The sequence below is a fragment of the Pelophylax lessonae genome (genome assembly GCF_965119305.1).
Source record: "Pelophylax lessonae genome assembly, chromosome: 6".
NCBI lineage: Eukaryota > Metazoa > Chordata > Amphibia > Anura > Ranidae > Pelophylax > Pelophylax lessonae.
This window is the reverse complement of record NC_138773.1, coordinates 179,922,159-179,935,068: the sequence shown is the minus strand read 5'-3', so window position 1 is coordinate 179,935,068 and position 12,910 is coordinate 179,922,159. Positions and strand designations below refer to the sequence as shown.

General features: G+C 38.8%; 1 protein-coding gene and 1 long non-coding RNA gene across 3 annotated transcripts in view; one reads left to right on the top strand and one right to left on the bottom strand.

The window, feature by feature from the left end:
• The window catches only part of NAB1 (NGFI-A binding protein 1), a 64,762-nt gene extending 52,433 nt beyond the window's left edge, over positions 1-12,329 (top strand). For both annotated transcript variants that reach the window (XM_082260572.1, XM_082260573.1), the window contains exon 8: positions 11,886-12,329. In XM_082260572.1, the coding sequence (XP_082116698.1) occupies positions 11,886-11,971 (86 nt within the window). In that variant the 3' untranslated portion in view covers positions 11,972-12,329. The remainder of the gene's footprint in view (positions 1-11,885) is intronic.
• LOC309557808 lies at positions 5,915-12,009 on the bottom strand. The gene is made up of 2 exons (XR_014225395.1): positions 11,880-12,009; positions 5,915-5,955 (listed from the first exon to the last, which is right to left on the bottom strand). It is a non-coding gene; the product is annotated as an uncharacterized lncRNA (long non-coding RNA).
• Positions 12,330-12,910: the final 581 nt, after the last annotated feature.

Below are 12,910 nucleotides of genomic sequence, written 5' to 3'. Positions count from 1 at the left end.
ATGTGATAAAGATATATAAAAAGCATTTATTAATTCCAATATTGTTTACATAAACATAGAAAAAACACGGGCCAAAGATAACCTAGTCAATGTTTATGTACACAATATTGGAATTAATAAATGTTTTTTATATATTTTTTTAAACATATTCTATCTATGTGATATTGGTGGTTGGTCTTTGGGAGATACTCTAAAAAGCCCATTCTCTGTCCATTTAGGACTTTCTAGGTTTACAACTTCCTATTTAAACCATGCCTTTGCAGTTCTTGTTTGCCAGATTATTGTACTCTCTCCAGCCAATATCTTGTTCTTGTCACTCCTGCTGCCTCTGTATCTTCACTTCCACTCCTAACCGACCTTTGGCTTGTTACTTGAATATGCTTCTGCTTGATCCCAACCTGCAACCACTTGCTACCGACCTTTTGGCTTATTTACTGACTATGTGTCTGCTTGTTTCCTACTTGGCTACTGCTACTGGACTCAGGCTTGCTCACCTCCTGGTGGGGTGATCCTGAGGACCGCAGTCTGGTACTAACAAACAGCAAAACCCATCTCCACCCTCAAGAGCTCTGGTGAACTCCGGTTAGTACTTAGACCCCACACCTCAGGTGAGCCAGCGCCATCCTTCAGGGTAAACTGCTTGTATACCTATCCTTCTGGTTGGTGGGAGTCTCTTTACTGCCATAGCTACTGGTCTCCAAGCCTGACCCCCAACTATTACAGCATACCTTGAATGATAACTGTTACAGATACTAGTGTGCTGATGTCTGCTCTCTAATCAAATGACTGCTTGTCATAGCTGATCACATGTGACGTACCATGGCAACTGAAGATCAAATAGAGGATAAGATGGCAGCTTCCTTCACTGTAAAGGATATGAGGATTAATTTCCACTTTAAATTCTGCATTTAATCTGTGAAAATGTCTCATTGGTAATAATCCTTACAGTCACTTTAACTAGGCTTTTTGTCAAAATATACCGAAAAATGGCAAGCACAGCCAAAAGATACCTAGTCATTTTTTAAACTCTTAAGCAAGTTTACCAGCGGAGGTGTGACCCTCTCACCTATTCTGGGCTATTTTGACTTTTCCTTTATGGATGAATAACTGGCAATATATAATTGCTAGATCATTTTTTTCCTGCACACAGGATAATAGCTTTAAAGTGGACCTTACCCAGTACACCCTCACTTGAAGAAAGGATCATTTTCTTTGCAATGCTATGCAAAGGGTTGCTTCCATATGGTCTCCCTGGACAGAGTTTTTGACTATAGGCTGACTGCCTGATTACTATACCTTTTCTATACTGGTTAGGATGGGGCTCCTTTCATCTAATCACTGTACTGTATTTTATACTTGCACAAGTATTTTATACTTGAACATTAAGCCGTACTTTGTGTTTTTCTCTCTGCCCTGTGAGGCAGCATGTTTCTTTGTAAACGTCAGTAAAATACCTTTCATAAATAAAGTCTATTTAAAAACAGGGATGGAAAGTGAAGGCTTGCAATACCGAGCACATTGAGAAGTTTCCTATTTTTAAAGGGGACTTGTGAAATTGTAAAAAAATAAACATACATACTCACCTCTATGCTGCAGCATTGGTCCGGTGCTGCAGCTATCCGCCCTGGCTCTAAAACCGAGAACTGAGCAATCACATAATCACTGATCACTCAGTTCTTGGGCAGCTGTAAGCAGAGAAAAGTAACGGTCTGTCACCACTCTCTGCTTTGCCCCTCCAGAGCTCACTGGAGAGCCGGGCTGTGGCGGGGACTGAAGCTGCTGGCTCAGGCACTCAGCCGTGCACTAAAAGGCTGAGTCAGCTGCTGACCAGACATCGGGGTGGATCCCGTAATTATTATTGGGATCCTTCCAGAACCTGAACCGGCTCTGTTACGTCAGCCGACAACAGGCTTTAGCACTCCTGTGACCCAAAAGAGAAATGTGGCCAAAAAAGCTTTGGCCATACTTCCCATTTAAGCTCTATTCAGGGGTGACATAAGGTTCTGTCCATTTTTATTAAATGACCCTAAAACCTATCTAAAATCACCATGACGGTGTTATGCATAATTACAAAAGAAGTGCGATCTACCTCACTCCTTCGTAGGATGGATAAAGTCATCCCTTGGCTTACCTCTACACAGGCTATCCCCCCTTCAATCCATCATGAATGCTGCCGCCAGACTCATCCATCTTACCAATCACTCAGTGTCCGCTGCTCCTCTCTGTCAAGCCCTCCACTGGCTTCCACTCACCCAATGAATCAAATTCAAAATACTAACAACATCTTACAAAGCCATCCACAGCTTAGCCCCCAACTACATCACTAGCCTTGTCTCAAAATACCAACCTAATCGATCTCTTCGTTCCTCTCAAAACCTCCTGCTCTCTAGCTTCCTTGTCACCTCCTCCCATGCTCGCCTCCAGGACTTTACCAGAGCCTCACCAATCCTGTGGAACTCCTTACCCTTATCTGTCCAATTATCTGCTACCCTATTAGCTTTCAGGCGATCTCTGAAAACCCTCCTCTTCAGAGAAGCCTATCCTACCCACACCTAACAACTCTACCTCCATTTTATCCATCTGCCCATCCCCCTCGGTTACTGCCTTTTGTTTCACTTGACCCTCCCTTCTAGATTGTAAGCTCTAACGAGCAGGGCCCTCTGATTCCTCCTGTATTGAATTGTACTGTAACTGTATTGTCTTCCCCCACACTATAAAGAGCTGCGCAAACTGTTGGCGCTATATAAATCCAGTATAATAATAATAATCCCTCCGGAATGCCCAAGTGGAAACTAATAATAAACTATATGAGAAAGTTATGCATGGAAGGAGAAATTGCCCTCTCGAATGTTATAAAGTCTGGGACCTACAGTATATTGTAAATCTGCACTTACTATAAATTCTAGATAGACGCGCCATTTCTAAAGCTTACCAATAGTTTACCTTACAAGATAATATAGATAGGACCAATGCGCTACCAGGAGATACTATAACCTCAGAGAAACTGATTCAAATATAGATGGTATGAAACCACATGTGTTGATGTGCAAATCCGCAAAAAAAAGGAAAGAAAGAAAAAGCAGCCAATTTTAATCAGTGTCCCCACTGTCAATAAATACTAAAAAACCTAAAAAATCGGCGCTAATTCATAGAAGATCGATAAACTGCATCTGTACAGATGGACAAAAAATAAAAATATATAATCTTCTAATAAAAGCTAAATAGGTTAAAAATGGTGAATGATACTGACTAAAACTGTGTATTGATAGTGAAACCGAATTTAGCGCTAATTCTAAAACGATAAACTACATCCGTGCAGATGGACAATTCTATATGTTGTGGTGTATAATAAAAATGATGACTCCAAATAGTGCTGAATAAGTTAAGATATAAATATACTATAATAGGTGCAAGTGTTGGTATGTGTAGTGATAATGAGACAATTGTCTCAATATGTGACAAAATGTTTCAAATGTGACAAAATGTTTCAAATGTTGTCAAAATAAATAAACAAATAGATAATACATGTGAATGAGCAGTAGGTATAAAGAACACTTCTACTATTCCTAACAAAAATCATGTATCAACAAGGTGAAGAAATGCTAAAAATCAATTTCAAATAAATCCAAATATGAAAAAATATGTGCCAATATATATATAAATTAATTAGATGCAAATGTAAATTAAAATATATTGCAAGATGTCCCAGTCATGTGTAAAATAAATCGTGCTGAACAGTGAATGTCTCAATCAATGTAAAATCTGTTAATGTTATGTATAAAAATGATTGTGCAAAAAAATTAAATTACTCTTATAAACAAAAAAATGACGCAATGATGAATATCGATAAAGAAAAATTGATGTGAAACAAACCAATCCTATTATGCAGATGAAATCAATCGTATTGCACTGTGTATGTCCCAATCCAATATATGTAATGAAAATCTGTAAAAAATTGTCCACTCCTACAAAGCATAAGATTCCACAATAATGTCCAAGATCTGATGCAGGAAAAATGAGGTAGACCAACAGGTAAATCTCCCAATCTTGATGCTCTAAAGTGTGTAGTGGCCGCTTACCTCTAACACACACAAAGAAAGCATGTGTGTAATCCGATACTGAAAAGGGCTTTGCTCCAGCGCCGCTCCACAGACCACTCTCTTTAATGGATGGATGGCGGGATCCTTAAGCTCCGGGATGCGCCTATGATGGTACGGCTTCTCCACTCTATCCTCTTATGCCCAAAGCATCGGGGGATGTAAAAAAAAAATCGCTCATGGTGCAATATCTTCAGTAAACATTTGTTTATTTAAATAAAAGAAATGCACTCACATAGACACAAAGTGTTGCACGCCTTTGTAGGAGTGGACAATTTTTACAGATTTTCATTACATATATTGGATTGGGACATACACAGTGCAATACGATTGATTTCATCTGCATAATAGGATTGATTTGTTTCACATCAATTTTTCTTATCTATTTCGCTGGGATATTACATTTATTTTGGATTTATCGATATTCATCATTGCGGCATTTTTTTGTTTATAAGAGTGATTTAATTTTTTTGCACAATCATTTTTATACATAACATTAACAGATTTTACATTGATTGAGACATTCACTGTTCAGCACGATTTATTTTACACATGACTGGGACATCTTGCAATATATTTTAATTTACATTTGCATCTAATTAATTTATATATATATTGGCACATATTTTTTCATATTTGGATTTATTTGAAATTGATTTTTAGCATTTCTTCACCTTGTTGATACATGATTTTTGTTAGGAATAGTAGAAGTGTTCTTTTCACCTACTGCTCATTCACATGTATTATCTATTTGTTTATTTATTTTGACAACATTTGAAACATTTTGTCACATTTGAAAATTTTGTCACATATTGAGACAATTGTCTCATTATCACTACACATACCAACACTTGCACCTATTATAGTATATTTATATATCTTAACTTATTCAGCACTATTTGGAGTCATCATTTTTATTATACACCACAACATATAGAATTGTCCATCTGCACGGATGTAGTTTATCGTTTTAGAATTAGCGCTGAATTCGGTTTCACTATCAATACACAGTTTTAGTCAGTATCATTCACCATTTTTAACCTGTTTAGCTTTTATTAGAAGATTATATATTTTTATATTTTTATTTTTTGTCCATCTGTACGGATGCAGTTTATCGCTCTTCTATGAATTAGCGCCGATTTTTTAGGTTTTTTAATTTTTTATTACCTTACAAGATATTTTACATTAAATAATGGAAGTTTTCAAATATCCCACTCAAGACTTTCAATGTTTAAACTTTTTAAATGTATTTTTGTCATGATCCTGTGTTGCATCACTTTGAGATTTTAGATCTTTTTCTCCTTTTTTGGTCATATTTTTTAACTTGTACCCTGTTGTACACATTTGGTATCGCAAAATCACAAATCCCTGCTTCCTCAAATATAAATACATAATTCATCATTCTCTATTTTATCCAAAACTAAAACAAAACGTTTTGGCTTTATATATATATATATATATATATATATATATATATATATATATATATATATATATATATTTTTTTTTTTTTTTTTAATAATCTTTATTTTCACATTTTCAAAAAACAAAGAGACAGAGTACAGAATACTGCAACATATAAGAAAAAACAGCAAGCATAACATGAAACAATGGGGGCACGTCATACAATAACTGAAGGCTTTAGATGTATTTTAATAGTTTTATTATCAACAGTAAACTTTTTTTTACCTAATAGCTGTCTATTGAGTGTTGTCCTTTAAAAAAAAAAAAAAAAAACACAGATACTGTACTAGGACTGATGGTGTTAGCATTGCCACCTCAGAAAGTACAGCATGTGGCTGTTGGAAAGAGAAAAAACAAGTGACAATGACAGATCAGCACAGCCATGCTTCACCATCTGTTGGCGAGTAGAAAGATTTAGGCCATGCACACGAGACTTGTTCTCTATGATTTTAAATTCTGGCATATTTCCCTGCCTGGGAGGCAGGGGTGCTGCATACAGCCGCCAATAGAAATCAATGACTGTATGCGGGTATATGCTGGTACGTGCGTATACACGTACACGTCATGTACAGACATATGACCCTGGAAGCAGACAGCTTGAGGTATATTTTATTTATTTAATAACTCAAACTATGTAGGCTTACCAGACAATTTAAACAGGCTCCTTTCACAATAAATAGCTAGTGTCTTTTATTGTGCCTACAATTTATTTTTAGTCTTGGAGTGTAAGCACAACTAATCGACAATGTGCCCCTTTTACTTGTGACCTTTTTCTTTCAGTCTTTACCCAAAGACGGTTACATTATCCACATGCTTAGCTGATAAATCACAATATTCTGAGGCTAAAAAAAAAACTCACAAAGGTATATCATTACTATGAAACCATAAGTAGGATTTTTGTTTAGAAGATAGCTGTAAAGTTAACTTTTTTTAAAGCGATCATAAACTCAAAACCAAAAATGAAATATATTGCACGGTATTAATTGTAGCACTACTCCCAAGGGAGCTGCTGGTTACGGGTCCCCCTGGGTTACCATTAGCAACAGTAGAAAAATCTGGCATTTCTCCAAGTGTTTTACCTCAGACAAGGACCAGTCCAGTTTCTTTTGGTTTTTATGTTTTATTAGGAACTTGGATAGGAGAAGGGATGAGTGGGATACTCCAACTGAACAAAACTATGCACAATAGGCAGGGACGACTTGAGTAAATGCTGGTTAACGCTGAGTAACGCTGGGTAACGCTGAAATTGAGCTAGTCACGGCTAGGCCACTGGTTTCAGGCCCTTCCTGGCACCCCCTTTGTTCCTAATCTTCAGGGTTCACTACACGGCACCCCCTTTCCTGTAACACTCTGAATGAGCTGGCTCCTTGATCCCCTGACTTCTTTGGAGTGGTCCCCTCTCTTAGGCAGACCCCTAGGCAGATCCCTTGGTACTCACGATACTGTTTTTCCCAAATTCCTCTGCCCAGCAGCTTCACCAGTCAGCACACTGGATCCTCTGCAGCCCAGCTCCACTCCTGGTCCCTAGGCCGACCGCCTGGACCACCTTCCTCACTCTGCAGGAGGAGAGACGGCCGTCCACCTCCTCCTGGGACTGTGCTCCCGCCAAAATACGCCCTGTCACATGCGCCCGCCCTATTCATGGCCAATCCAAGGATGCATTGCCACATGCCCTCCCACTGGGACTGCCATGAAACAGGATGTGTCACTGGCTGGGTTTCCTCCACTGTCCAACAAGCTCCCTCATTGGATACAGTGGGGACACTCCCTTAGACCCAGTGAATCACACCTGGTGTGACAGGCAAAAGTAACAGATCAGCTCCCCTGATAAGCAACAGGAGCAAAATAGATGCTTTCACCTAGCACCTCTCTAGGAGGGTGCTACATAATCATTAGATGTGGTGGCTGCACTTGTTTTCTTTTTTAGGCTTTTTTCCTCTGTTTCCACTTGGTGATCTGGCCAGTAACACATCTCTTTTATTGGAGTGCTACACTCTGGATGTGAGAGCAACAGAGACACCTTTGAACAAAAGCATTTGCCAGTCTGGAGGGGAGTGTTCTATGTACTAGCAGATTTAAATAAACTAACATAGTGAAGGCAAACTCCAGCTAACACTTTTTAAGCAGTTACAGACAGTTTTGTTCCTTTAGGAATAACGGTTTTCAATAAATAAATGAATAAAACTGGTAATTGTAACTACCCCTGTCAGTGGTCAATGGTATGTTCCAACACTCTTGACTGCTACATCTACAGGACAGCATGTTCTGTTGAAAAACACAAGACTTGCTAGCAGGATCACCAGGTAAAAATAAGAGAAAGAAAGCCTAAAAAAAAGAATAGGCAGCCACCACATCTGGAATTGGTAACCTGCAATGCATTAAATGTTTGCTTTTGTGTTTATTACTGCTTTAATTACAGGGCACAAATTTATGACTTCTTGGGTTATGCTGCCACCTTAAGGTGATTGGATACTGGCTAAAAAAAGCAGGAATTCCCTACCCAAGCATAACTCCTCCAAGTTAAGCTAAGCACCTCAGTTTTTAGCTAATGTACTTAGGTTAAGGATGTGTCTACACATGGTGCAAACTAACTTGAAATTGAAATTGCTGGAATCCTCTTTTCCAAAAGTAATTGGGTTTGGGTCCTGGTGGCCGCCAAGAATCCCAAGTCCTTTCCAGTACACTCTCACTTGCAGGATATGAGGTGTGCTGTTTGGACCCACTCTGGGAAGATGTTTTTACCTATAAATCGTTTTACTAAGCAGTACTCCACAGAAGAAAAGCTATATAAGCAAGGGAGTACTCTGGCTGTTCTGGTGATTTTCTACTTGAATAAGATCCTGATGGTCCCCGTGGATGACGTCTTGGTCTTTAACCACTTGCCGACTGCTGCAAGTACATATACTGCGGCGGTCAGCCCCGGCCAGGCAAAGTGACGTACCGGTACGTCACTAGCCTGTCACTGGCTTGTGAGCCAATAGCGGGCGAGCGCGCGCCCGCCCCGGCTTGTTCCCTAACAAGTCAGTGCGTGTGACCGGCGGACCCGATGTCCGCCGGTCACTCGCGATCGTTCGCCGGGAAGGGAGAAAGGCAGGCGGCTAATGTAAACAAGCCGCCTGTCATTCTCCCCTGTGTAAAAATGGAGATCAGATGGTTCTATGTAGGACCGTTGATCTCTGTTTTTACAGTAGTAGCCATGTCCAATCACAGTTAGAAACACGCCCCTGGGACACACTTAACCCCTCCCTCTCCAATACAGTTATCCCCTTCCCTGCCAGTGTCATTTTTACAGTAACAGTGCATATGTATAGCACTGATTACTGCAGTAATGTCACTGGTACCCCCAAAAGTGTCAAAAATGTCAGTCAAGGGTCCGATCTGTCCGCCGCAATGTCGCAGTCCTGCAAAAAAAAAATCGCAGATCGCCGCCATTACTCGTTAAAAAAAAAAAAAAAAAAATGACAAAAATCTTTCCCTTTGTTAGTAAACGCGATAACTTTTGCGCAAACCAATCAAAATACGCTTTTTGCGTTTTTTTTTTACCAAACATATGTAGCATAAAACAAATTGGCCGAAAATGTTAAAAAATTTTGATTTTTACATTTTTTGGGGGGAATTTCATATAAAAAAAAATGTGAAAAATATTGTTATTTTTGAGCATGATCAAAAAATCGTACAGGTGATCAAATACCACCAAAAGAAAGCTCTGTTTGTGGGAAAAAAACGACGTCAAATTCGTTTAGGTACAGCGTCGCACGACCGCGCAATTGTCCGTTAAAGTCACGCAGTGAAAAATCGCAAAAAAAACCCTGGTCAGGAAGGGGGTAAAATCTTCCGGGGCTTAAGTGGTTAAAGATAAGAGGTTAGAGGTCCCCTCTTCAGGGTATCCTTCTCAAGTAGACTGCAGGTGACTCTGCAGCCTGCAGTAGTTGCGCTGGGAGTTTGCCAAGCCCAGCCAGGTTTGGGCAAAGCATATGCCTCAATCCAGTGAATTTATAGAAATCGAAGTAAGGTTTGGGTCTTTTCATGTACTTCCTTGGGTAATACACGTTATATAAAATCATTTCTACATAACTTTATCTAGAACATTATACCATTTTTAAAAGAAAGGGGCTTGTTCCAAAAAAACAGGTTAACAAACTGCTTGTTCAGGGTGATGTTATTCTGGTATCAAGATCCAGTTTTGTGTATCTTTTAGCCAACGCATTTCGCAGGCTGACCCGCTTCGTCAGGGCTTCAGATTCTGTCAAATACTGTAACAACATGTACAAGATATGACAATCAATGTTTTATGTAGAAAAACCTCTATTTAGTTTCTCTACACACAGCATCATCTTTTTTGTTATCAGAAAAAATATACATATATTTTCTACATTTATTGCGACATTCCACATAGCGGGGCGAATGATATTTCATGGAATAAATATTTAAGGTTTTATAATTTTAATAAAAAGGTATATATCGCAACATTATCTGTATAGTATTTCATCAGAGAGTGGTGGCAAGTAGCCTGGGGATATGTTGAGATATAAACCTTTTAGAAAATAAGGATTTATACCATGAAATATTATTCGCCCCACTATGTGGAATGTCGCAATAAATGTAGAAAATGTATGTATATTTTTTCTGATGACAAAAGATGATGCTGTGCGTAGAGAAATTAATTTGTGATTTTGCTACATGAAACATTGATTGTCATATCTTGTACATGTTGTTACAGTATTTGACAGGATCCGAGGCCCCGACGAAGCAGGTCAGCCCGCGCGACGTGTTGGACAAAAGATACACAAAACTGGATCTTGATACCAGGATAACATTACCCTGGACAAGCAGTTTGTTAACCTGTTTTTTTTTTTTTTTTTTAACAAATCCCTTTTTAAAAAAAAAAAGTGTACAATGTTCTAAATAAAGTTATGTACAAATGATTTTAGATTTTCATGTGTTGGCTCATTGGTTATTAACCCAAAGAAGTACATGAAAAGTCCCAAACCTTACTTAGATTTCTGTAATTGTCTTTCAAAGGATGATACTTTCTTAGGGTGCGTATTGATTCACACTCTACCCCCACACACAATACGTTTTTGAGTTCATATTATTTGCACAAAACACCTTTATCAGACTTCAGAAGCCATGGTACCTTGTTTCGCCAGTAGATGGCGATGGCGCTGCATGTCAAATCTAGAATTCATGTTCTGCTGCTAATGAAGCTGGCCAGCTGCAGTTGCTGGATGCCTTTGTTGCTGTACACAACAGTCAGAAACTCACGGGGGTTATAATTTATAATGGATATCCAGCAAACTTTACACGACTGGACTGTGATAAAATGAAGTAAGGTAAAAAAAAAAATGTATTTGGGTAAAATGCTGCAATGCAAATACTGTACAGTAAACCCCCCTCCATTGCGGGGGTTACGTTTTGGACCCAGCCGCGAAAAGTGAAAATCTGCGAAATAGAAAAACCCTATTAAAATGCATTGTAGGCATGTTTTTTTTTTTTACTGTCACTGTACATGTAAAAGCATTTTAAGGTCTTTAAACACACTTTTAAAACAATAGAAACTCATTTAGCCCCGATTCACACTTATGCGATGCGGGAAGGCTGCGAATTCGCAGCCTGTTCCCGCATCGCAAACGCACCCCTGGCAGTTCACACTGCCATATGGGATATGCTGGGGGTGTCAATGTAATCTTAACGACACCCCCAGTTTGATCGCATATCGCAGTGCAATCTTGCAGTTCGCACAGGATCGGATCGCACAAGTGTGAACCGCTGTGCGATCCGATCCTGATGCGGCTGCAAAAAAGGGTCCTGTGCGTCTTTGCTGCGGGTGCGGTGCGAATTTAGCCATACAAAGTGTATGGCTAAACTCGCACCGCACAGCCGATCGCATGTAATGAAGGAGCAGTGCGCTCCGACATTACATGCGATCGCCGCAGCCGCATCAGTGGGAACCGGCGCTTAAACACATAAAAGATACTGAGACACATAGCAAGAGCTATGGAAAACACAAAAATATTTCATTTTTAATGATTTATATAGTAAAATAACATTACAAAAAAAACGCAATATACCGGGACCGCAAAAACTGAACCGCGATGGAGCGGGGGTTTACTGTATACCTATTTTTGAAGTTCCTCTTCTAATTCATGTTGTAAAGCGTTGCGCAAACTGTTGGCTCTATATAAATCCTGTATAATAATAGATCTCTTCAATAAAGAATGTAGAACTCTTTTCAACAGGTTGGAGAATATGACATTGAATTCTGTAAAGGGGAGAGGTGAAGTAGTTTGAAAATAATGAATATTTCTGTTTATGTACCACCAGATATGATGCTGAGGGATTATTCACAAGCAGCCTTAAGCAGCATAGAAAAAAGAATCATCAAACTTGAGCCAAACGATGGAATATAACTGCAAAGTCAAGCTGACTGGAAGATGACTACAGAAACAAGCATGCCTTAAACATTTTACCATTGTTGCCTCTGCAATATATTAGTGAATTTCAAGCCAAAGCTTACTGACTGATATAACGGTAAAGGAAAAAAAAGAAACATGATTATGAAATGGGACTAAAAACGGAGAAAGGATTCACATTCCTGTCAAACTCACTATATGGCACCGCCCGCTAATTAATAAAGGGGGCTTGCAATATTTTAGAATGTAAAATGATCTTAATTTTATTTTTTAGGTATAAAATAGTTTTAGTAATACAGTGTTAGAACATGTATTTTATTTAATATATGTGAATACGATTCATTTTACTTGAAAATGTAATGTTGTATTTATTATATACTTCAAGGTATCGCTGGATAAACAGAGATAAAACCGGTACAACACTAATCCTGCAATAAAACAACAGAGAGTGAATAGATAAAATCCTGGCACATGCAGCTATTAAAATGTAGGATGTAACATAAAATGCGATTACAGTATGAGGAGAATTTTTTTATTTTCATATATCAGATACATAGACACTCTTATCAAATACAGGTGGTATTATTCAGAAGCTACGTACGGAAACTATTACTTGTGTTCATACTAAATCTCTGGTTCTGACCAATCATATAGGTTACCCTTTGGTTAGATCATGGGTGCTCAACCTGTGGCCCTCCACCTGTTGCAGAACTACAAGTCTTATCATGCCTCTGCCTTTGGGAGTCATACTTGTTTAACTGATTTGTTTTTTAGTCTTGATTAGTCTTGCAATGCCTCATGGGATTTGTAGTTCCGCAACAGCTGGGGAGCCACAGGTTGAGCACCAATGGATTAGATCACATTAGTCCATGCTAAGCATTGTGTTATTAATAGCTGACAGGTTTCCCGCACTGTTCCTGTATGGATACTCGTGAG